The sequence below is a fragment of the Dendrobates tinctorius genome, unplaced genomic scaffold (genome assembly GCF_039654945.1).
Source record: "Dendrobates tinctorius isolate UK_male_01 unplaced genomic scaffold, ASM3965494v1 ptg000060l, whole genome shotgun sequence".
Lineage (NCBI taxonomy): Eukaryota > Metazoa > Chordata > Amphibia > Anura > Dendrobatidae > Dendrobates > Dendrobates tinctorius.
In genome coordinates this window covers 7,409,317-7,435,726 of record NW_027361728.1, presented here as the reverse complement: position 1 = coordinate 7,435,726, position 26,410 = coordinate 7,409,317, and the positions used below count along the sequence as shown (strand labels likewise).

General features: G+C 44.0%; 1 protein-coding gene across 1 annotated transcript in view; it reads left to right on the top strand.

Moving 5' to 3' along the window:
* The window catches only part of LOC141092484 (probable cation-transporting ATPase 13A4), a 374,510-nt gene that overhangs the window by 216,419 nt on the left and 131,681 nt on the right, over positions 1 to 26,410 (top strand). The window contains exons 10-13 of the mRNA XM_073578655.1: positions 3,506 to 3,676; positions 4,582 to 4,739; positions 16,986 to 17,174; positions 22,856 to 22,917. Of these exons, the coding sequence (XP_073434756.1) occupies positions 3,506 to 3,676; positions 4,582 to 4,739; positions 16,986 to 17,174; positions 22,856 to 22,917 (580 nt within the window). The remainder of the gene's footprint in view (positions 1 to 3,505; positions 3,677 to 4,581; positions 4,740 to 16,985; positions 17,175 to 22,855; positions 22,918 to 26,410) is intronic.

Sequence of the window (26,410 nt, the reverse complement as noted above, 5' to 3'; positions counted from 1 at the left end):
TGATTTGCTGCAGGAGGGACTGGTGCATTCACAAAATAGATGACATCATGAGAAAAGAAGATTATGTGGCAATACTGAAGCAACAGCTCAAGACATCAGCTAGGAAGTTAAAGTTTTGGTGGAAATGGGTCTTCCAAATAGACAAGAATCGGAATCATACTGCCAAAATGGTAACAAAGTGACTTAAGGATAACAAAGTCAAGATTTTGGAGTAGCAATCACAAACCTCTGATCTCATTCCTATTGAAAATGTATGGGCAAAGCTAAAAGGCAGGTGTGAGCAAGACAACCTTCAAACCTGGATCAGTTACACCATTTTTTTTCAGGAAGAATGGGTCAAAATTCTGACCAACTATTGTGAGAAGCATGTGGAAGGATATCCCAAATGTTTGACCCAAGTCATTCATTTTAAGTTCAATGGTAGCAAATAATAAAGAAATGTATGTAAACTTTTGACTTTGCAATATGCAATAAAAATATCTTACCCCCTCTCTCTCTCTCATTATTCTGGCATTTGGCAAATATTAATAATTACAGTAATATTAATTGTTCTAAAACGGGAAAGGTGTGTTCTGATTTCGTGTCAGACATTGAGAAAAAAACATGGATATGTGTCTTTTTATATAGTGTATGTAAACTTCTGGTTTCAACCGTATGCCCCCATAAGTTCTCTGTATGCTCCTGCCTCTAGAAGAAATGTAACATAATTCATGAGTTTTGAAACCAGTGGAAAAAATCAATATAAAAGTTTTGAGAAATTCAGGCTTTCAGTAATACCCTAATATGAGTATTGTGCATAGTTTCTAAGGCTTCCCACAAATAAACCATCAGTTAATGATCACACAGTAATCATTTCATACTAAAAATTAAATATAAGTGATCTGATCTTGTAGAAAAATATTGTTCTGGATAAAATTGATAAAAGATTATGCAACCCAAAGCATTGTTTTTCTTGTTTGAATTACTACATAAAAGACTAAAGTCATACCTTAATGAAAATGATATGTAAGTTGTGTTTGAATAGGGAGTTTTTGATGCCTATACTTTCCTATCATTTTTCCCAAAAAAATAAGTTTGTGAACTAAAGAAAAAAATGGATGGTTTCAGCACAATCTAAAGCTAAAGTTAGATAGCATGATCACGGCCGTTAAATGACTGCTGATCAGCTACATACTTGCCTATCCATGGTCGTTTAATGTCCTCTATAGATGGTATGACTACACTTCTATGAGCACAGAATGATCGTTAATATGGTTTTGTGCACATAAGAATATCATGATATTAGCAGCATATCACATGCTCACAAGACAATGTGCGATAAGGGCACAGTCAGGCATATAAAAAATTCTGAGATCAGACTGCAATGCATGGGCTGGTAGACGAGTCTCCTGACCCGAGCATGACAGCTTCAAATATTTCTATGTAGCTATCACGCTCGATACGGGAGACCCACCAGCCAGCCTGTCATTGCTTGCCAAGGTACAGTAGCAAGCTATCCCTGGACAAGGCATTCATTCCATATCCCTGAAGCTAGGGGCGCTTTAGCTATCCCTGCTCCCTGGATTACTTCTGATGTTGAAGACACAGGGCCACGTGCATTACCAAGCTCCTTAATTCACCATGCTCTCTCCACTCTCCCAATCAGGGAAGTGAGGAGCTGTTGTGTACATGAATACACAAAATCAAACTAACAACGGAAGACATACAGGGATACATGAAAACACCAATCATAGAAATATGCATTCACAAACAACAGAATCCCAAGAAGTAAAGGGAGGAAACACAAATAGGAGAGGATGAGGGTATACACACAGACAAATCACCAAGTAACAGTCTCCTGAAAAACACTCCAAAACACCTCCTCACACAGCCAACACCTCCAGCTCCCAAACTAGGCACTATAGGACTAACTCTGGCAAAGCCTGCTTGCCAGCGACACAAATATATGTAGCAGAGGGAAGTGGCAAACACTGAACAGCTGAGATTATCAAAGCAGAAAAGCCAACAGGAGCTCTCAGCTGAACATATTAACTCCTGTACTGCTAGCAGTACCTGTGTGGTACTAGCAGGTACGCAGGATGCAGTGACGAGTCACGAGACGGTTTGGTGTTTTTGTAATAACGTTTATGGGCCTAGAAGTGACTTTCCTCAGGCTCGGCCTGACCGGCAAAAAGGGGGAACACGGGTTGCCCTCGCAGGGGCTCAATACAAAAAAACACAAATTATAGAACAAGACTACTTCCGGCAATAGCCGGTCACTATAGGGCCACGGTATGGCCGACTACAGGTCTTTAATTATAAAGTCAACTTAGCCTTTCAGATGTCCCTCGCCATTTGGGTTGGTGGTCTTTCGGCGTAGTAGTTGCTGGGCCCAGTTGCTGAGACGATGGCGAAGTCTTCGCGCGCTCTGGCGCACTGAAGACACTGGAGCCCCACAGCTCCGCGGGGTCCTTGGATGATTGGGCCACAGCCCCCAGCTTGGGGCAAGCGGCAGCGATGGGTGGTGGCGGGTGACAGGCCACCTGCGCAGCCAACAGCTGCAACGGGGAGTCCGCGGTCAGCAGAGGCCCGGCCCCTGCCGCGGACCGAGACAGTGATGGCCGTCGGCAGTGCTGTACTTGCCGCGGCCACTCGTGAGGACAGGGCGGCTGCCGGTGGCGGGGAACAGGCCACCGACGCGGGTTCAGGCGGGACGGCAGGGCCACGGGTGACCGCGAGCAGGCCGCAGCCGCGGGCTGAGGGGAATAGGCAGCGGCCGCAGGTTGGACTGGGGCCGCAGTGGCCGTGGGCTGGAGCGGGGCAGCAAGTCCCAGATAGTCGCCTCGGTACCGTCCCTCTAGAGTCCTCAGTGAGCATCCTCCCTGGCACTGGTGAGTCGCTCTCCCTTGCAGCAGCTTCCACTGTCTCCTTCTCTCTCTGTGTCGGTCTGCTGACTCATCGCCCCGGGAATTCCCCACCTTCTTTATATTGGTCCCTCCCCCAGCCCATCTGTCTGTCAGTGGTCCATCCCTGAATCCTGTCCCCCGGGGACAGTTTCCCCCAGAACCCAGATGACGGCTCCCATGGTTCCGGCCCGGGCACTCGACGGTGGCCGTTCCTCCCACACCTGCACTGATTAATATGAAGGTGAAGTGCTTCTAATCAGTGCAGGAGTACAAGAAATCAGACAGTGCAGTCTTCTGGCTCCTCTCTCTTTCAGTAAATTTATACATTGCTGTTTAAACTTGGTTTGATTTATAACGTCATCTGAATCCTCCCTAAAGTAGATTTTTAGCTGGTTTAAAAATAACCACACCTGACAAACAAGAATTTTTGTTTAGACTGGCCAATATTTGGGAATGAGCATTTCAATGAATACTTTTTCCCTGATTATCGGCCCATAAAAATGGACTCTAACACTTGAGCAGAATAATATAGTGATATACTGTAGAACAATTTTAATAATAAATCCCTACCGAAAATGTCAGTCCTTTTGCAACATTATAAATAATTTGTTTTGCTATAGGCGAAAGTATCCCTGTCACTAAGATACCCCTCGACCAGGTGACAAACTGCACCCCCTGGAAAATACATAGTGGAGAGGATTACAAAAGGAATGTGCTATTCTGTGGAACTGAAGTGATCCAGACTACAGCATCCGGTTCTTCTCCTGTAACTGCAGTTGTGATGCAAACTGGTTGGTATATTTTATCCCACTTTGTGAATATAGAAGAATTTCTTCACCATTAATTTAAAAAATCTTTTAACTTCCATTTAAATTTAGAAAACTTTGATCCAATGTACATATAATTTTATTATAAGTTAATGAGATTGCCCAGTCTTGCGGTTAAAGTTTGCAGTCACTTTATGTGACTGCAGACTTCTGAATCTTTACAGTGTGTAAACCGCACACTGTCAGGAATCTCTGGTGTTGCCTGTGAAAATGGGTGGTCATGTGACAGCAAGTATGCGATTTGCATAGATGTGGTCACTGTTCAATACAAGAGAAGAGAGCGAGACTGAGCACTTCTAGTTAGAATGTGTCCGGAAGTGTGAAAATCAAATTTTTGCAGTCACATGACCACTCTTGCTCGCAGCATCAGATAATCCTGACAGTTTGCAGTGTACACGCTGTAAGGATTCAGAAGGCTGCAGTCATAGAGTGAATGCAGACTTTTACTACAATACTGACCAATCCTTATAAGGTACTAGTACTAACTTAAAATAAAATATGGATAATATATGGCTGTACATTGGACTACATAATGCCAATCCATCATTGAGCCATGTAATATGTATTGAGGCAACTCCTCTACAGCCTGAATTAGTTATCAGATATTTCAAATATACTGTATATCAAGAAAAAGAATAAGTATAAATACCTTGCCGTGACAAACACCATGAACCCCAGCAATATCATTAAAAAGGTTGCTCCATCTTGCAACATTTATTTCCCATTGATGTATGCCATAATTGCATGACAGATGTAGGCCTCACTGCTGAAAGATTTCCTAGACTATGATAGTCAACTTTTTTTTCTTGGAAATCATAGTATGTCACACAGGTTTTATTTTTTGACCATCTCTGGTTCTCTCCCTGTAGGTTTCAACACAGCAAAAGGAGATATGGTGCGATCAATTTTGTATCCCAAGCCAATGAATTTCAAGCTATATCAAGATGCATCTCGATTTTTAATGTGTCTCGTTGCAATAGCTGTAATTGGATTTATATATTCTGTGGTGCTATTTGTAGTTAAAGGGGTAAGCTATAAGCATATATTCTGTATTGTAAATTTCCAACATTTCATGTTAATGACTATTTCTACAATGTGCTTTTCTTTGACCATTTCATTAAATATTAATTAGATATAATTATGTAATATATACTGTATACCGTATATACTTGTGTATAAGCCGACCCGTGTATAAGCCGACCCCCTAATTTTGCCACAAAAAACTGGGAACACTTATTGACTCACGTATAAGCCTAGGGTGGAAATTGCAGCAGCTACCGGTAAATTTCAAAAATAAAAATAGATGACAATAAAAGTTAAATTAATTGAGACATCAGTAGGTTAAAAGTTTTTGAATATCCATATTGAATCAGGAGCCCCATATAATGCTCCATACAGTTCATGATGGCCCCATAAGATGCTCCACCCAAAATACACCCCATATAATGCTCCATAAAGGTTAATAATGGCCCTATAAGATGCTCCATAGAATATGCTGCCCCATAAGATGCTCCATAGATTATGTCTCATAAGATGCTTCATAGATTATGGCCCATTAAGATGCTCCATAGACTATGCCCCCATAAGATGCTCCATAGATTATGCCCCCATAAGATGCTCCATAGAATATGTCTCCATAAGATGCTCCATACATTATGCACCCATAAGATGCTCCATAGAATAAGCCCCCATAAAATACCCCCATAAGATGCTCCATAGAATATGCCCCCATAAGATGCCCCATAGAATTTGCCCCATAAGATGCTCCATAGATTATGCCCCCATAAGATGCCCCATAGAATTTGCCCCATAAGATGCTCCATAGATTATGCCCCCATAAGATGCTCCACAGATAATGCCCCCATAAGATGCTCCATAGATTATGCCCCCATAAGATGCTCCATAGAATACTCCCATAAGATGCTCCACAGAATAGGCCCCCATAAGATGCTCCATAGAATACCCCCATAAGATGCCCCATAGAATAATCTCCATATGCTGCTGCAAATAAAAAAAATGACATACTCACATCTCCATCGCTTCTGGCTCAGGACCTGGCACCTGAGATATTCACCTGTCCCTGTTTCCACACTGCTTGCCGCTGTCTACCACATCATCTCTCAGTCACATTCAGGCAGCAGAGGGCGCAGCATGCACTAACTACGTCACCGCGCCCTCTGACCTGAACATCATAGACAGGACTCGGCAGCGGCAGGGAGCGTGGGAACGAGAACAGGTGAATATCGCTATACTTACCCCCTCCTGGTGCAGTGTCTGCAGCCCCATTCACGGCTTTGATAAAGACCATGTAGGTCAAAACGCGTAGCCTCTACTTTGTCCTGTCCAGGTGTGGCTATATGGAGAGTCATATGATGTGGTAATTTTAACTTTATCAAATAAAGAAGAATTTATGCAGCTGGAACAAAACCTTTCTTTCTGAGCCCCATTCTCTCGCGATCTCCGGCGCCTGCATTCAGCGGTCACGTGATACCGCTCATTAAAGACATGAACATGTGCTTATTCATGTCTTTAATGAACGGTACCACGTGACCGCTGAAGGCGGGTGCCGGAGACTGTGTGACAAGCAGGTTGGCTGCAGAGAGCGCGCCGGGGGTTAAGTATGATCTGACTCCCCCGCTCCCCCTCCCCTGCCGACCCAGTATATGACTCGCGTATAAGCCGAGAGGGGGACTTTCAGCCCCAAAAAATGGGCTGAAAATCTCGGCTTATACGCGAGTATATATATATATATATATATGTGTGTATTAGCTGAAGAGCCTGGCATTGCCCGGGCATAGTATCCCCTGTACATGGTGTATGTCATCTCCTCCTGTATATAGTATGTACCTGTATGTCATCTCTCCCTGTATATAGTATATACCTGTATGTCATCTCCCCTGCATATAGTATATACCTGTATGTCATCTCCTCCTGTATATAATATATACCTTTGTCATCTCCCCTGTATATAGTATATACCTGTATGTCATCTCCCCTGTATATAGTATATACCTGTATGTCATCTCCCCCTGTATATAGTTTACACCTGCATGTCATCTCCTCCTGTATATATTATATACCTGTTTGTCATCAATCCCTGTATATAGTATATACCTGTATGTCATCTCCCCTGCATATAGTATATACCTGTATGTCATCTCTCCCTGTACATAGTTTATATCTGCATGTCCTCTTCTCCAGCATAAAATATATACCTGTATGTCATTGACCCTTGTATATAATATATACCTGTATGTCATCTTCTCTGCATATAGTATGTACCTGTATGTCATCTCCTCCTGTATATAGTATATACCTGTATGTCATCTCCCCTGTATATACAGTCATATGTTAAAGTTTGGGCACCCCTATTAATGTTAACCTTTTTTCTTTATAACAATTTTGTTTTTGCAACAGCTATTTCAGTTTCATATATCTAATAACTGATGGACTCAGTTATATTTCTGGATTCAAATGAGGTTTATTGTACTAACAGAAAATGTGCAATCTGCATTTAAACAAAATTTGACCGGTGCAAAAGTATGGGCACCCTTATCATTTTCTTGATTTGAACACTCCTAACTACTTTTTACTGACTTCCTGAAGCACTAAATTGGTTTTGTAACCTCATTGAGCTTTGAACTTCATAGCCAGGTGTATCAAATCATGAGAAAAGGTATTTAAGGTGGCCACTTGCAAGTAGTTCTCCTATTTGATTCTCCTATGAAGAGTGGCATCATGGGCTCCTCAAAACAACTCTCAAATGATCTGAAAACAAAGATTATTCAACATAGCTTTTCAGGGGAAGGATACAAAAAGTTGCCTCAGAGATTTAACCTGTCAGTTTCCACTGTGAGGAACATAGTAAGGAAATGGAAGAACACAGGTACAGTTCTTGTTAAGCCCAAAAGTGGCAGGCCAAGAAAAATATCAGGAAGGCAGAGAAGAAGAATGGTGAGAACAGTCAAGGACAATCCACAGACCACCTCCAAAGACCTGTAGCATCATCTTGCTGCAGATGGTGTCACTGTGCATCGGTCAACAATACAGCGCACTTTGCACAAGGAGAAGCTGTATGGGAGAGTGATGCGAAAGAAGCCGTTTCTGCAAGCACGCCACAAACAGAGTCGCCTGAGGTATGCAAAAGCACATTTGGACAAGCCAGTTACATTTTGGAGGAAGGTCCTGTGGACTGATGAATCAAAGATTGAGTTGTTTGGTCATACAAAAAGGCGTTATGCATGCGCTGTATTGTTGACCGATGCACAGTGACACCATCTGCAGCAAGATATATATATATAGTCCATCAATATAACTGAGTCCATCAGTTATTAGATATATGAAACTGAAATAGCTGTTGCAAAAACAAAATTGTTATAAAGAAAAAAGGTTAACATTAATAGGGGTGCCCAAATTTTTACATATGACTGTACTAGATATTTATTATATGGAGCTTTGCATGTGGAGTGAGTGTGGCTATGTGGAGTGGGTGGGGCTGTTAGAAACGGCAGAACCACTAAATAAAAATAATAATAAAGTGCGTTCGCCGCTCGGGGTCCATCGTGCAGTAGGTGTTACAACCGCTGCTGAGTAATGGCATACAAGCAATATGGCGATATAATGCGCACGGATTCAACTTCACCCGAAGTGCGCAGAGCGGGCTCTGTTCACACACAGAGGCGCCGCAACAAAAACATACAAAAGGCTGAGCCTGTTAGAGTCACAGGTCTCAGGTAAATGCACACACGGTATAAGGTCACAGGAGCAGGAACTAAGACAGAGGGGCTGCGTCCGTCTAGACCTACCGTGTGTGCGGCGTCGCTACTGCGAACGCCAAGAAGGGCTGCAACTGCAGCGCGGTGCAGGACACTGCCGCTGGACGACACAGCTACAAAGCAGGCGCTATGTCGGACGCTAGCGCAGAGGTGCGGTGTGCACAGTGGCCTAAGGCTTGCCACAGACTGGTGCAGACTACTGAACTAATTCCCTAACCACATGCGTAATATCAGAGGGAAGGGGTTTCATAATAAGTCAGTCACCAGAATCATACATCCGTCACCATTCACACATAGCAGTATAGTCTATACTAGCGCATGGCGGAATGGCCATGCGCGCTTTTTATAGCCATGCGGGACCTTCCAGATCTCCGAGATGGACAAATGAGATCTGGAACAGGACCTGGGCACATGACTCCCGATCTCCAATGGGAGATCATCACATGAGCATGCCCAGTAGGAGCACAGAGGGACTTAGTCTCTGGAGCAGTCTGCTGCAAAGTAATCTCCTCTGCAGTAGAAAGACAGCAGGAGACCGCAGAATGTGAGGCTCTGGATTCCTGCAGAGCAGACGCAGAAACTTGACGCCTAACAGGGGCTATATGGAGTGGGCGTGGCTTGATACACACATACTGTACATACATACACTCATTTATATATATATATATATATATATATATATATATATAGTGGTAGATCAGCTCACTTGGCTGAGCACGAAGGTAGACACAGGAACACTGTCTCTTTAAGACTCTCACTGGTTTGATAAGGATGCTGTATAAGCCACTGCAGAGTTAGCAAAAATAGACAAGACTTTTCTAAGGAAAAGCAGAACATAAATACAGCACAGTCCCTGTTCAGGAAACTCACATATAAAGGTTCAACTTCCTTGTCAGGACACCTAGCACTGGAGCTCGACTGAATGACTCAAAATGTCAACTATTTAAACCCCAAACCATACCCTGGGGTAGACATAAGGTGGACAACCTCCCACCCGCTCTATGGTTGTCCACAAAAAACAGCCCTTAAAATGGCCCATTAACCTCTCTCAACACATAGTGTGCTAGAAAAAACTTCAGGGTTTCACATCATGAAGCTAATAGCCTCAATGAAACATAGCTCCCCACCAGCACTCTGCCAATGACTTTGTCACATATCCCCCCTTCTGCCCAAAGCCTGGGGTTTTGGCACCTTCACTCACTAAGCAAGGAAGTCTGGATAGGGCATCTGTGTTCCAATGTAGTTTCCTTGGCCTATGCTCCACATGGAAGCTGAAGTCCTGGAGCTCCAGACACCACCTAGTCACCCGAGCATTCTTCCCATTTCTTTTCCTCAAACATCTCAGGGGCGCATGATCTGACACTAACCTGAACTTCTGGACACATGTTCTAGATATTCGTCCCAATCTACTTCCTGGGACAACACAGCTCCCAAACCGACTTTGGAGGTGTCCGTCTGGACCACAAACTCCTTAGTGAAGTCAGGTGCGACCAAGACCAGCTGTTCGAATAGGGTGAGCTTCAAATCCTGGAACGCCATCTCTGCTTCAGATGTCCATTTGGCCATCAACGTCTTTGTTTATATAAGATGATCAGTTAGGAGGCAGCTGTCATGGCAAAATTTTGGATAAATTGTTAATAGTATCCCACAATTCCAAGAAATGCCCAGACCTACTTTTTGGTGACTGGTTGAGGTCAATTTTGGATTGTCTCCTCCTTATTTACTTGTGGTTTTATTTTACCTCTTCTGACTATACGGTATAGCCCAAGTATTTTACCTCTTCTTTCCCCATTGCACACTTCTTTGGGTTTATGGAAAACCCTGCCTTCCTCAGTGCATCCAGTATCGCCAGGACCTTCTCCAGGTGACTTCCCCAAACCAAGCTGAAAATCAAGCTGTTGTGAGAGGCTAGGATCTGGTCCATGGCCCTCTGGAAGGTAGCTGGGGCTCCCTGCAGACCAAACAGCATCCTGGTGTATTAAAAGCACCCATCAGGTGAAGAGAAGGCTGTCTTTTCCTTGGCACTAGGGGACAGGAGAATTTGCTTGTACCCTTTCGTTAGGTCTAGGGTGGTGATATATCTGGCTGTTCCTAGCCTCGCAAATGGAGCTGCACTGCACAGCTTCATCGACCCGGGGGCATGGGATGTGCGTCGAACTTGGAACCTTATTAAGCTTCCGGTAGTCAGTACAGGAATGCCACTCTCGATCCGTCTTCGGCACAAGGGCAATGTAGCTAGACCAACCGCTCTTTGACTCCTCAATTACGCCCAGGATCAACATTCTCCTCACTTCCTTGGAGATCAACTCGTGGTGGACTTTGGGAATCCAATACTGCTTTTGGTTCACCCTCACATGTGGGGGCGAACCAAAACTCAAGTTTCACGACCTCCGTACAGCCAGTCAATTTTGAAAACAGGTTCCAGTTCTGCTGAAGCAGCTCTCGACACTGTTGTTTCTTGGCTGGTGACAATGTCTCTGCCACTGTGACATCCTTGGCCCTGGCTTCAAGGTTGGCCCCCAGGCACCTAGCTTCCACCACTTCCTGTCGCACCATGGTTTGAGCAGCTTAATGTGGTACACCTGGTTCTGCTTTCTTCTCCCTGGTTGGTGAACCTTGTAGCTGACATCACTCAAATTTTTGACCACTTCATAAGGCCCTTGCCACTTGGCAGGAACTTACTTTCCACTGTGGGGATCAACACCAAGAGCCAGTCACCAGAGATAAAATGTCTCAGTCTTGCTCCACTATAGACCCTTGCTTGGCCCTCTTGTGTTTGAATTAGGCTCTCCTTCACAATTGGCATCAACTTTGTGATCTGGGCCACATGGTCGATGAAGCTCTGGTGGGGTGTAACCTCTGCTTCCCAGGTCTACTTTGCAATATCCAGAAGTCGACGAGGGTGCCATCTGTATAGCAACTCGAACAGTGAGAACCCCATAGAGGCCTGTACAGCAGCAGGCAATCCCTGTCTGAGCCATCCTTCTCCACAACCTTCTTAAGCATGGATTTCAAGGTCTTGTTGAACCTCTCCACCAGGCCATCCATCTGCGGATGGTACACCGACGACCGGAGTTGTGTAAGCTGGAGAGCCTTACACAACTCCCTCACCAGTTTGGACATAAAAGTAGTTGCTTGTTCCATCAAGATCTCCTTTGGCAGGCCCATCCAGGAGAAAATATGGACTAGCTCTCTGGCTATGCTCCTGGAGGAGTTTCTCAGTGGTACTGCCTTCAGGAACCGTGTTCCATTGTCCATCACCACTAGAATGTATTGGTACCCCCTGGCGGACTTAACTAAGGGCCCTTCAAGATCCATGACAATCCAGTCAAATTGGACCTCTATAATGGGCAATGGCAATATGGGGCTAAGGAAGTGGGATACGGGAGCAGTTAGTGGACCAGTAGAGCAGGATCAGCAGCAGTTAACAATCTCTCTGTGACATCCAGGCCAGTAGAACGTCTGAAGGACCCATTCTTGAGTTTTGGCTATACCTAGATGCCCACCCAAGACATGAGAATGAGCCAGGTCTAGTACCCTATGCCTATAGGGACCCAGTACTAAGAACTGCTTTACCTCTTCCTCTCTTTGTTTAGTGACCAGATATAGCAGCTCCTTATTTAACGCGATATATTGAAACCTGGCTGCCCCATTTATCACAGTTACATTGTCAAATGCTCCTTTGTAAGATCCTGCATTGGAACAGTCCCAATATTTCCCCCAGAAACTCCAAGTTCAGGAACCTCAGTCTTATTGGTCGCTGTCTCATCCATGTCACCAGCAAAGACTCACAGGGTGAATGTCACGCAAGGTGTAGGACAGACTAAATGCAACACAAAGGAATAAGGGAAAGGGAGGGGGGCTAACACTAGGGAAGCAGTGAGTAGAGACCCCTAGGTAGTAGAGTTGAGTGAATTTGTTTGGGTTCCCTCTTATTCAGAAAGCTATAGTGCTTACTGAATAAGCTGCAGAGGGAACTTGACTTCATGGATTGCGCCGGCTGATCAGCTGATTGGCGCCGCAACTACATGTGTCACGGCTGTGTCACAGTCACAGCACATGCATGGAGAGCCCGTGTGTTGGGTTCCATGCATTTCATATTGATGCCATATCTTAATCATAGGACATCAATATCATAAACCCAGAAAAGCGTCTTAAAGAGTTCCAATGTCCCTATAAAGTACTAGTCATACAATCATATAACTCCAAATATCAGAGCTGTATATACTATAAAATTATAGCAGAAGATTCGGGATTTAGATAGTGGAACTCGTTGAGAAAATGGATGCCCTATACAACAGTCCACTTAGCAGGTTTTCGTGTAGCTGAATTGAGACAGTATTTTTTAGATTGTGATAAAAGGTAAAAATAAAAAACAAGGAAAAGAGAAGCCCACGTCTATCGGGCTTATCCTAGATCTGAAATGTCTCTTAAAGTCATAGTGTGGATATAGTAGAAGGCACCTTATACAAACAATGCAGTCCACACAACAGAATGTGCATTTAGATCACGAAGCTCAGACTCAGAGCACCTTTCTGAGGAAAGAAAAGAGCAGTCTCACTGAGCTGATGACCTGTAAAAGAGCCAGCAAACCTGATTGCTAAATAAGGCAAAAGGTAGAGGATACATGTCAGGATAGATCGGCCTACCCTTAATCATAATCATAGAATCATAGAATCATAGAATCGTAGAGTTGGAAGGGACCTCCTGGGACATCTGGTTCAACCCCCTGCTCAAAGCAGGATTCGCTAAATCATCCCAGTCAGATGTCTGTCCAGCCTCTGTTTGAGGACTTCCATTGAAGGAGAACTCACCACTTCTCGTGGCAGCCTGTTCCACTCATAGATCACTCTGTCAAAAAGTTTTTTCTAATATCTATTCTGTGTCTCCTCCCATTCAGTTTCATCCCATTGCTTCTAGTCTTTCCTTGTGCAAATGAGAATAAAGTTGATCCTTCTACAATGTTATAGCCCTTTAGATATTTGTAGACAGCTATTAAGTCTCCTCTCAGTCTTCTCTTTTGCAAACTAAACATTCCCAAATCCTGCAACCTTTCCTCATAAGACAGGGTTTGCAGACCGGTCACCATTCTGGTCGCTCTTTTCTGAACTTGCTCCAGTTTGTTGATGTCTTTTTTAAAATGTGGTGCCCAAAACTGGAGGTCTGACCAAAGAGGAGTAGAGGGAAATAATGACTTCACGTGATCTAGACTGTATGCTTCTGTTAATACATCCTAGAATTGCATTTGCCTTTTTTGCTGCTGCATCACACTGTTGACTCATATTCAGTCTGTGATCTATTAGTATACCCAAGTCTTTTTCACATGTGCTGTCACTTAGCCCTATTCCTCCCATTCTGTATATGCTTTTTTCATTTTTATTGCCCAGATGTAGTACTTTGCATTTCTCCCTCTTAAAAACCATTCTGTTAGTTGCTGCCCACTTCTCCAGTTTATTTATATCTTTTTGAATCCTCTCTCTCTCTTCTCTAGTATTAGCTATCCCTCCTAGCTTTGTGTCATCAGCAAATTTAATCAGTTTACCCTCAATTCCTTCATCTAAATCGTTGATAAAGATGTTGAACAATACAGGGCCCAGGACAGAGCCCTGTGGTACCCCACTTGAGACATTCTTCCAACTGGATGTGCAGCCATTTACGACCACTCTTTGGGTCCGATCACTAAGCCAGTTATGAATCCACCTAACAGTTGCCTTGTCCATTCCATACTTAGTCATTTTTTCTATAAGGATTGTATGAGAGACTTTGTCAAATGCTTTGCTGAAGTCAAGATATACTATATCTACAGCATTTCCTTGATCCACCCAATGAGTGATTCCGTCATAGAAGGAAATTAAGTTAGTCTGACATGACTTATTAGTTACAAACCCATGCTGACTCTGTTTAATCACTTCATTCTTATCCAGGTACTGACATACATGTTGTTTAATAATTTGTTCAAAGATCTTTCCTGGTATAGAAGTCAGACTCACCAGCCTATAGTTGCCTGGGTCCACCTTCTTCCCCTTTTTGAAGATAGGAACAACATTTGCTCTTCTCCAGTCTTCTGGCACTTCTCCTGTTCTCCAAGAATTTTCAAAGATTATGGAGAGGGGTTCAAAAATTTCTTCTGCTATCTCCTTCAGTACTCTGGGGTGTAATTCATCTGGACCTGGAGACTTGAATTCATTTAGGTTAGCTAAGTGTTTCCTTACTATCTTTCTGTTTATAGATATCCTGGATTCTTCTATTCCCTTAATAGGACAGTGAAGAACAGTTGATGTTACATTTCCTTTCTGAGAGAAAACAGATGCAAAATAGGAATTTAAAAGTTCAGCCTTCTCAACATCCTGTCTTACCATTTCATCATTTTCATCCTGTAAAAATCCTATAGCATCTTTGACTTTTCTTTTACTTTTGACATATCCCCAAAATCCTTTATTATTGCTTTTGACATCTCTTGCAAGCCTCAATTCATTTTCAGCTTTAGATAATCTGATTTGTGCCCTACAGGTTCTGCAGACAGCATTATTTTCTTCTTTAGATATGCCTCCATCTTTCCATTTTATAAACATTTTTTTCTTCCTTTTTAGCATGTGCTTAAGTTCTGTGTTCATCCATCCTGGTTTCCTTAAATGCTTCCTATTCTTCCCTCTTTTCGGAATTGTTAACAACTGTGCTTTAAGAATTTAATTTTTCAAGATTTCCCATCCTTCCTGGACATTTTTGTCTTTAAGGATATCCAGCCATTGGATCCCTCCAATTCTCTTTCTGAATCCCTTGAAATCTGCCTTTCTGAAATCTAACCTTGACGTCTGAGTCTTCACAGGTCTTCCGCCTCTAGTTATCCAAAATTCTAAAATAGCATGGTCGCTACCTCCTAGGGTCCCAGCCACTTTTACCTCCTCAACCCTTCCTCCCTTGTCTCCCCACTGCTGCAATCAGGCCTTGTGATCAGGATTTGATGGAAAAATGTTTTTATATATTACAAGCTATGAACTCGTTCTACACCCGGGTGGCAAGCATTTTTATTGATATATGGTCTCCCATCCTGGTATGTGCTGCCTCCCTCCTATCCTGGTATGCATGGCACCCCTCATCCCTATCCTGGTATGCATGGTACCCTCACTCCCCCAATCCTGGTAAGCATGGTACCCCCTTATCCCTATCCTGGTATGTATGGTCCCTTCACCCCCCTTTCCTGGTATGCATGGCCCCCTCACCCCCCTATCCTGGTGTGCATGGTCCTCTCAACCCCAATCCTGGTATGCATGGTCCCTTCACTCCTGTATCCTGGTATGCATGGTCCCCTCACCCTCCTTTCGTGGTATGCATGGTACCCTCACCCCCCTTTCGTGGTATGCATAGTCCCCTCACCCTCGTTTCATGGTATGCATGGTCCCCTCACTCCTCTTTCGTGGTATGCATGGTCCCCTCTCCCCCCTTTCCTGGTATGCATGCTACCTTTCACCCCCCTATCCTGATATGTATGGTCCACCTCACCCCTATTAAACTACACACAAACAAAAAAAAAACATTTATACTCACTCTTCTTTCCAGCGCTCCAGCGCTGTCACGTTCTGCTGGAGGCGGGGGAGGAGTCTGGCGCCGGAGTGCAAATGTGTCTTAAGTAAAATGGCGCTGGATAGCGCTATGTGCATGCGCGATTCCGACTGCACTCCTGCCCCGGTCTCTGGCCGAAGAGAAGCTCTGCGGCAATGCTCCTCCCGGTCAGGTAAGTATGTAAGTATGGCGCCCGAGATCGCGGTATGTACGCCATCTCCGGGCGCAATACACACTCCTCACCGCTGGATGCCTCATTCTGTCTGGAGCCAGACTGCGAAGGCGCATCGCGCTTGCGCAGTCTATAAAGGCTTCGGACAGAGTGACGCTTAGCGCGTTATATTATAGATTAATTAGTAAAGCACAACTATAGTTATGGCTCATTAACATGGTCACAATATGGCACCATCACAGCTGCTGTGATGTTTGGTTGCTGACAGATGTAATAATTGGATATGATCTGCAGATCCCAGATTCGGCCTCTACATTTTGAATGAAGCTGTGCAGTGCAGCTCCATTTTTTTTTTTACTACTGTCCACCACTGCAGCTCGTAACAGCTAATTGGCAGTTTGATAATAATTGCATATTTTCAGGATTGCTCTTCAGTATCACATGAACAGAACCTGTTTAGTTATTGTCCATCTGATCTTTCTGAATGCTGAGTGGTTGCAGTGACCTATAGATGACCCACACCATGTACTGTCAAACTTTCTCCAGGTCACAGTATCCTACTGCACATGCTCACACACATCTGTCCTATTAATCACCTATGACAGGTTTCTGTCAGTTTAACAAGATGATGGACATTCTCATGTACTATAGTAGTTAGCTTCAAAATAAGTGTGATTGCTATTATTACTAGTCTTTCTTTCAAGGTCTTTCTCAGTAACATGTAAATCATGTAACAGTGACTCTTATGGCATGGTTTATATTTTAGGGAACAGCTCGAGATGTCATTGTCAAGTCATTACTTGTAGTAACCGTTGCGATACCCCCAGTACTTCCTGCCGCAGTTGCAACAGCCATCATGTATGCTCAAAAACGACTTAAAAAGAAAAAAATATTTTGCATTAGTCCTCAGAGGATCAATGTGTGTGGGAGAATAAACCTAGTGTGCTTCGATAAGGTAAGAGTTGTCCTGTACAGTGTTAAACAATTCCAGAAAATTAGGCCCAGATTAATCAAGACTGGTGATTTTCGCGCGTTCTTGATGGAGACTGTTATAGCCAGAACCTTCTAATTAATTAGTTGAACCTGAGAAATGGTGTGTATTTCTGTGCACCTCACCACAAATCTTACTCCACTCAGAGGTTGGAGTAAGATTTCTAGAAAAAGACATCACATCCTCGTTACGCCTCCATCTTGTTTTCCTTTTTGACAAAAGTTGGCGAAACTGGCATTAAATTAAAAAAGTCACAACATTTTTGCATACCTCTTGATGTGTAAAAATATTAAGCCTTTTTAAAAGCTTTGAAGAATCAAGGCCTTCATTGTGCAAATCTACTGCAGATGTTATATATTAGCAAATTCAATATTGTCAAGTGCCAACGTTTATCATGCTACTGTTCTCACTATACTTATCAAGATCACAAGACATACAAGCAAGACACTCTCTACTTTAGATTAATATACTAAAGAGTAAAAGTGTCTTTTCAGAGAAATATACATAAAAGAAAGAAGTGTCATGCTTAGGCAGTGAGTAAAAATCCAAGGACTCTATTTTTAAGCTTCCTGCCAAGTAGTAAGTAAAAAAAACCTGTTGCACTCCAAGTGTGAAGAAAAAAAATGTTTTTCACCCATGTGAAATGTACTAAATGTATTATTTTTCCATTGAAGCTTAGTGCTTTGTCATATATACTGTTTGTATAGTGTGTGTATAGTATTTATATAGCGCGTGAAATAAGCATTTAACATGTTATTCTGGCGGAACGCACCAAATAATAAAATGTTAATGAGGTGTGTTTGCAGCCTGTGGTCCACCGTGCAGAGATGAAATACTGCAGCTAAGTAATGGCAGATATTATATGGCGGTATAATAAGTGAGCACACGCGGGTTGAAGTCACCCGGTGTGTACGAGGTGGACTCTGTTGCCTCACAGAGCCGCATTACCGCCAAATATAAATGCCAAAGCCTGTTAAGCTCACAGAGCTTGGCGAAGTGAGCACTGGTGTAAAGTCACAGGACTCTGCCCCAAGACACAGGGTCGGAGTCTCTCTAGACTCACCAGCACTCGGCGTCGCAGTAGATGCAGTACTTATGTGCCTTGCGCTGGATGGCACAATATGGCGCTACTTGAGGTGCTGACCTGGAAGCACTGTGGCCTAAAGCCTAGCCACTGACAGGTGCTAACTCTAACCACTAGACCCTAACAACAGGCACAACCAAGGGTAGGGGTTTCAAATGAGTCAGTCACCAGATACATGCATCCATCATCATACACACCTTAAGCATAAGAGTCTATACTAGCGCATGGCCGAGCGGCCATGTGACTCTTTTATAGTGGCGTCCTTCAGGGACCTTCCCAGTAGTGGACCAATCAGAGCAGGAACGGGACCTGTGCATGTGACCTCCGACCTCCAATGAGAGGTCGTCCCACGGGCATGCTTAGTAGGCAAAATACAGGACTTAGTCTCTGGAGCATCTGCTTGCTGCTGACTCAAGCATGGTGTTACAGCAGAGCCTGAAGGAGCAACCAGACGCATAGTATTAGCCTGGGCAAGACGCTTGGACTGATGTCTCTGCTGAGCAGGAATCTCTGCGGCCGCAGAGGACATGGCTTGAGATTCCCCCTGTGCAGTGGGGGAAACTCGACAGCTAACATTACCTCCCTAGGCCACCCTCCCCCCTGAGACTCGCTACGCACAAAAGCCACAATGAGTAGTGGAGCGCGGATGTTCTCCACTGGCTCCCAGGTTCCATCCTCTGGGTCATGACCCCTCCAATCCACCAGATAATACTTTTTTCCACGTACTAACTTGTACCTCACAATGGCGTTCACCTCAAACTAATCCGAGGACAAGCTTGATGTCCTGGCAGATGACTCGGAGAACCAGGACATGTGAATGGGCTTAAGGAGAGAAACGTGGAAGGTATCAGTGATACCCAGGCTTTGGGGAAGGGCCAGCCAGTAGACTATAGGGTTGACCTGTTTGAGGACCTTGAAAGGACCAATGTAGCGAGGTGCGAACTTAGTGTACTCGACCCTCAGCCTGATGTTACGGGCAGAGAGCCACACTAAGTCACCAGGGGAGGTCGGAGTGGGGCGCCGGTGTGCATCGGCCGAGGCCTTCATTCTCTCATTGGGGGCCCGGATGGCATCCTGAGTGCGGTCCCAAACATCACATGCCTCCACCGCCCAGTCTGCCACCCTAGAATCGGTGGAAGACACGGGCATGGGAACAGGGACACAAGGATGCTGGCCGTAATTGAGGAGGAATGGGGTCTGACCGGTGGAATTGGCCACAGCGTTGTTCAATACAAACTCCGCCCATGGTAGCAGGGATGTCCAGTCATCCTGCCTTGTTGAGACAAAGTGTCATAGATATGTGACCAGGGTCTGGTTGGTCCTCTCTACCAACCCTGCCCCTGGACAGTGCAGACCCACCACAAAGTCCATGCTGACAATCTGTCCGCCACTGGCAGGGGGTGAAGTAGCCCAGAGGGCCGTTGCCGAGGGGACATATTCTGGGTGCAGGAGACACGCCTGAATATAGTCCCTGATGTCTCGGGCCATATGCGGCCACCAGTACGTCCTCGCCAGAAGCTCAGAGGTCCATTTTGTCCCAAAATGTCCACCCACCCTGGACAAGTGAGCCCAAGAGAGGACCTCCGGTCGTAGACGGGCAGGGACAAAGTGAACGCACGTGGGTTAACATCACCCGGTGTGTACGAGGCGGACTCTGTTGCCTCACAGAGCTGCCCTACCGCCAAATATAAATGCAGAAGCCTGTTAAGCTCACAGAGCTCGGCGAAGTGAGCTCTGGTGTAAAGTTACAGGACTCTGCCCCAAGACACAGGGTCGGGGTCCCTCTAGACTCACCAGCACTCAGCGCCACAGTAGATGTGGTACTTATGTGCCTTGCGCTGGATGGCTCAATATGGCGCTACGTGAGGTGCTGACCTGGAAGCACTGTGGCCTAAAGCCTAGCCACTGACAGGCACTGACTCTAACCACAAGACCCTAACAACAGGCACAACAAAGGGTAGGGGTTTCAAATGGGTCAGTCACCAGATACATGCATCCATCATCAAACACACCTTAAGCATAAGAGTCTATACTAGCGCATGGCCGAGCGGCCATGTGACTCTTTTATAGCGGCGTCCTTCAGGGACCTTCCCAGTAGTGGACCAATCAGAGCAGGAACGGGACCTGCGCATGTGACCTCCGACCTCCAATGAGAGGTCGTCCCACGGGCATGCTCAGTAGGCAAAATACAAGACTTAGTCCCTGTAGCGTCTGCTTGCTGCTGACTCAAGCATGGAGTTGCAGCAGAGCCCGAATGAGCAACCAGATGCCTAGCATTAGCCTGGGCAAGACGCCAGGACCAACATCTCTGCTGAGCAGGAATCTCTGCAGCCGCAGAAGAATGGGAGACCGCAGAGGACATGACTTGAGATTCCCCCTGTGCAGTGGGGGAAACTTGACGCCTAACATAACATGTCACCAATCTTCTAAGTAAATATATTTTTAAAGGTACTATTGACATTAAATTCTCACCAGATAACAGTAAAAACCCATTCAATCTACTCAGAAAAATAAATCAAACTGTAGATTTTCATAAATTGTAATGTGTAATAATCAGATATGATACAGGGAAAAAGTATTGAACACATTAAGAAAGAGAGGTATAAAAAGCCATTGAAAAATATGATATCAGATGAAATCTACTAGTAATTACTTTGTGAAAATTAATATCAGCTGATTCAACTGACAGCCTATGAAAAGGATTCTCATTACCAAGGTACCACACAAGAAACCTCTCATGATGGGTAAAACCAGTGAGCTGTGTCAAGACTTTTGCAACCATACTGTTGTAAAACATACTATATTGTACTCATGGCATTGATTACAGAAGAATTGTTGGGACCATAGTTACATATACTGTATATATATATATATATATATATATATATATATATATATACACAGGGTGGGCCATTTTTATGGATACACCTAAATAAAATGGGAATGGTTGGTGGTATCAACTTCCCGTTTGTGGCACATTAGTATATGGGAGGGGGAAACTTTACAAAATGGCTGGTGACCATGGCAGCCATTTTGAAGGTGGCCATTTTGGATCCAACTTTATTTTTTTTCAATGGGAAGAAGGTCATTTGACACATCAAACTTATTCAGAATTTCACAAGAAAATCAATGGTGTGCTTGGTTTTAATGTAACTTTATTGTTTCATGAGTTATTTACAAGTTTATGACCACTTATAAAAATGTGTTCAAAATGCTGCCCTTCGTATTGGATTGTCAATGCAACTCTCTTCTTCCACTCTTGACACACTGATAGCAACACCACAGAAAAAATGCTAGCATAGGTTTGCAGTATCTGTTGTTTCAGATGCTGCACATCTCTTATCTTTACAGCATAGACTATTGCCTTCAGATGACCCCAAAGATAAAAGTCTAAGGGGGTCAGATCGGGAGACCTTGTTGGCCATTCAACAGTCCCACGACAACCAATCCACTTTCCAGGAAACTGTTCATGTAGGAATGCTCGAACCTGACACCCATAATTGATGGTATGGTGTGGTATATGGGGTACATTCTTGATCAATGGAAACTTCATTGCCACTGGATATCTGAAATTGCTACATGATGATGTGTTGCCCTCTTTATGCACTGAAGATGACACGTTCCCTGAGTTTTTCCAGCAAGATGGTGCACCACCACTTTATGGGTGTCAGGTATGAGCATTCCTACAAGGGATCTGACCCCCTAAAGGGGCTTTACACATAGCAATATCGCTAGCAATATCGCTAAAGCGTCACTGGTTTTGTGACGCAGCAGCGATATTGCTAGTGATATCGCTACATGTGATACCTCCGACCGGCTCCCCCGCTGGCTTTCGCTGATTGCGTGAGAACGTCCTGGGCCATTTCTCGTCGGTGGCTTCCTGCTGGGCTGACGAGCGACGCGTGGACGCGGGCGGAGGACGTCATCATCACCGCATCTGAGAGGTAAGTAACGACCGCTGCTGCATCGCTGCATCACTGGTGAGATCTGGTGAGATCTGCCTGTTTGGCAGCTCACTAGCGGCCATTTAACGATGCACCAGCAATCCTGACCGGGTCGTATCGTGGTCGGGATTGCTGGTGCATCGCTAAATGTAACGGGGCCCTAACACTAGCATTTCTTCTGCCGTGATACTATCAGTGTGTCAAGAGTGGGAGAAGAGGGTTACACTGACAATCCAACACAATGGGCAGCACTTTTGAACATATTTTATAGGTGGTCATAAACTTGTAAATATCTCATGAAACAATAAATTTACATTAAAACCAAGCACACCATTGTTTTTCTTGTGAAATTCTCAATAGGTTTGATGTGTCACATGACCCTCTTCCCATTGAAAATAATAAAGCTGGATCCAAAATGGACGACTTCAAAATGGTCACCACCCTTCTTGAAAAGTTTCCCCCTTCCATATAGTAATGTGCCACAAACAGGAAGTTGATATCACCAATCATTCCCATTTTATTTAGGTGAATCCATATAAATGGCACACCCTGTACATACAAACACATGCAAACAAGGCTTTGAAACCACTTTAACTTTGTGCTTCTTTTTTATTCAGACAGGTACTTTAACTGAAGATGGCCTTGATTTGTGGGGAGTAGTTCCAGCAAATGATAGCAGGTGAATATTATATTTTCAACTACAAATGATCTACTGATAAATAAGCCTAACAATTAAAGGGTTGTCCACTACTTGGATAACCCCTTCTCAATCCTTGTGTGTCCCCTTTATAAAATAATAAAACTTATACTCACTTTCGATGCCAGCACCATTCCAGTCATGTCAGGCACTGGCTCCCCTTGGAATCACGTGATATTATGTAAATCTAGGAATTAAGTAACTGATGATAATGTGAAACTTTAAATCTGAGGTCGTAAGGATTAGAATTGTTATGTTTGATAAAGTGCGGTATAACACATATATCTCCCCACCATATTAGGCGTTTAACGCCATGCCAATTCTTGGAATGAATTTTGAAATGTCTCAATAAACTTTGGAATTTGTATTTAGAAGCTGGAATCTTCCCTATTTACTAGGTTGTTAAAATGGGAAGGCCATGCGTCCCATAAGATCTGTTAGAGTGGCTAGAGCCAATTCTATTCATGGTAGCCTTTTAGGGCAGACATCTTCTGACTTAGTTTACCCACGTGTCTCGTCCATTGGTCTTAATAATAAAAGTAATTTTATTTCTATAGCGCCAACATATTCCGCATATTGCGCTTTACATTATAGAGGGGATTTGTACAGACAATAGACATTACAGCATAACAATAAACACATAGATCAAAACAGATACCAAGAGGAATGAGGGCTCTGCTTGCAAGCTTACAATCTATAAGGAAAAAGGGGAGACACGAAAGGTGGATGGTAACAATTGTTTTTATTGTTTTTGTTTGGACCATCCCTAGTGTAAGAATCGGGTGCTCCTGTTGCTGCATGAACCAGTTAAAAATCTAAATATGTAACAGTACAGACACATAGAGATATTAAATGCAAAAAGCATGTGAGAACATGATGCGAGGAACCTGGTTATGGTAAAAAATTTTGAAATGAGACACACAGGGATATTTAGGTTAGTGCATTGAGGCAATAGGCCAGTCTGAACAAATGCGTTTTTAAGGCACGCTTAAAACTGTGGGGATTGGGGATTAATCATACTAGCCTGGGTAGTACATTCCAAAGAATCGGCACGGCACGTGATAAGTCTTGGAGATGGGAGGTTCTGATTAATGAGGATGCTAACCTCAGGTCATTAGCGGAGGGCACGGGTAGTGGGGTAGGCTGAGATGAGGGACGAGATGTAGGGTGGTGCTGAGCCATGGAGTGCTTTGTAGGTGAGGGTGATAAGTTTATACTGAATTCTGGAGTGGATGGGTAGGCAGTGTAAGGACTTGTCTTGAGACAACTAAAAGAAGTGCTGTCAGTGGATCAGGCAGTTCAGCAGTCAGAAAAGAACAAGAAGTCACAAAAATTGGCAGAAACATTTAGCATTAAATAGGTGATGTGCTAAGTGGATATGCATTTTTTAATTTACCAAGTTAACAAACATTGACACCTGTTTACACTTATTTGTTTTGTATTTGTTCCATGCTCTACTGCATTGAGTTATATATTTTGGTGCTTGGATGCATTCACCTGTCTGTTAGCATGTTTTATCCTTTATAACCTTCATTTTGTGCTTTTACTTGTACCAAATTTGAAACAGAGCAAGATTTAAAAGAAGATATACATTTTTTCTAAAATCTTTTTAAATCATTTGAAAATCAAGCTCACCAGGTTCAAAAATGTTTTCTATAAAATTTGATTTGTGGTGATTAAATTTGCTGTCAATTGTAGGTAGTCCAGCAGCCTTCAAAAGTGTTTATAATACTCTGAGGTCTCCTAGGACTGTATTCAACCCCATTCAACCTCTTTAAAGTGAATCTGTCAGCAGGATTGTGCTCAGTAACCTGCAGGCACTGTCATGTGGGTGCTGTTATACTGATTAAAATGATAAGTTGGTTGGTGAAATCCATCTTGTGGTTGTTGTTTAAGTTTTCTGTTAATGAGATTTTTGTGCTTCGGGGCGGCCTGTGGGGGGGATCTTCATGTGGTGCTCTGCTTACATATTCATCTGTATGGGCATATGACAAGTCACTGATCCATCACTAGCCTGCCTCTTATTTTACATACAGTATATATTATTGTTCATAAAAGAAAATACATGCATCATGCAGGTGCCTGCGCTTTAGCATAATTGGATATATAGTATCCATATATTAATTTTATTTAATTATTTAAATTTGTGAGAAAAAAATTCTTCCTCAAAATGGTGCTGGCTGAGCCTTTGTAGACAGTAGCATCTATCATGTTATTAATTATGCTTCTGTCTACACTGGCTAGACCGGCACCATTTTGGACAATATTTTTTTTCCTCTAGCAAAAAGGCACCTTTGGTTGCACGCCTGCGCAGTAGCATCTTTCGCGTTCCGAATTATGTCACTGCACAGGCACGGTGTTAGGGCTGGCGGAAAGCACCAAATTATAAAGTAATAGTAGGTGCGTTCGCAGCCCGGGTCCAACGTGCAGAGGTGGTACACTGCTACTAGAAAATGGCGGAAGAATAGAGCACGACATAAAGACCCCCCACAGGCTACCCCAAAGCATGAGAATCTCATTAACTGGAAACTACAAATAAAGATTAACCAACAACTACGAGATGGATTTCATCATCCAAGGTATCATTTTAATCAGTATTAAAGCGCCAACCTGACACTGTCTGTAGGTTGCTGTGCACAATCCAGCTGTTAATCCCTTTAACACAAACACTGCCTTATTCATGTCAAAGTGGCTTAACCATAGAAATAGATGGTAACCTGGTAGTAACAAACATTTAATAAGAAGGTACACTAACAGATATTTCATGATTTTAAAAATTACCGTATATACTCGTGTATAAGCCGAGATTTTCAGCACTTTTTTGTGCTGAAAATGCCCCCTCGGCTTATACACGAGTCATTCAGCAGAAACCAGCAGGGGAGGGGGAGCGGTGGAAGGAGCCTGTGGCTGGGAAGTCATACTCACCCCTCCCGTGCCTTCCTGAACATCCCCTGCATCCTTGTCCCAGCGCTGACAGCTTCTTCCTGCCTTCAGCGGTCACATGGTACCGCTCATTAAGCTCATGAATATGGATGCCCATGGGCGTGGAAGCATATTCATGAGCTTAATGAGCGGTACCATGTGACCGCTGAAGGCAGGAAGAAGCTTTCAGCGCTGGACAATGGAGGATGCAGGGACGTTCAGCGACGGAACAGCAGGGTGAGTGTGAAGGAGGAGGATGGCGGCAGTACAGGGGAGGATGGGTGGCTGCACGGAAGATGACAAGGGCAGCACAGAGTAGGACTGGGGAAGGACAGGGGAAGCTTGGAGGAGGATGGGGGCTGCAAAGAGGGGATTGGAAGCACAGAGGAGGATGGGGGCTGCATAGAGGGCATTGGAAGCACGGAGGATGGGTGCAGCACAAAGGAGGACGGTGGCAGCACAGAGGCGGATGGGGGCTTCACAGAGGGCATTAGAAGCACGGAGGAGCACGGGGGGGAGGACAGGGAGCTGAGCCATACATAGAAGGGGGAGC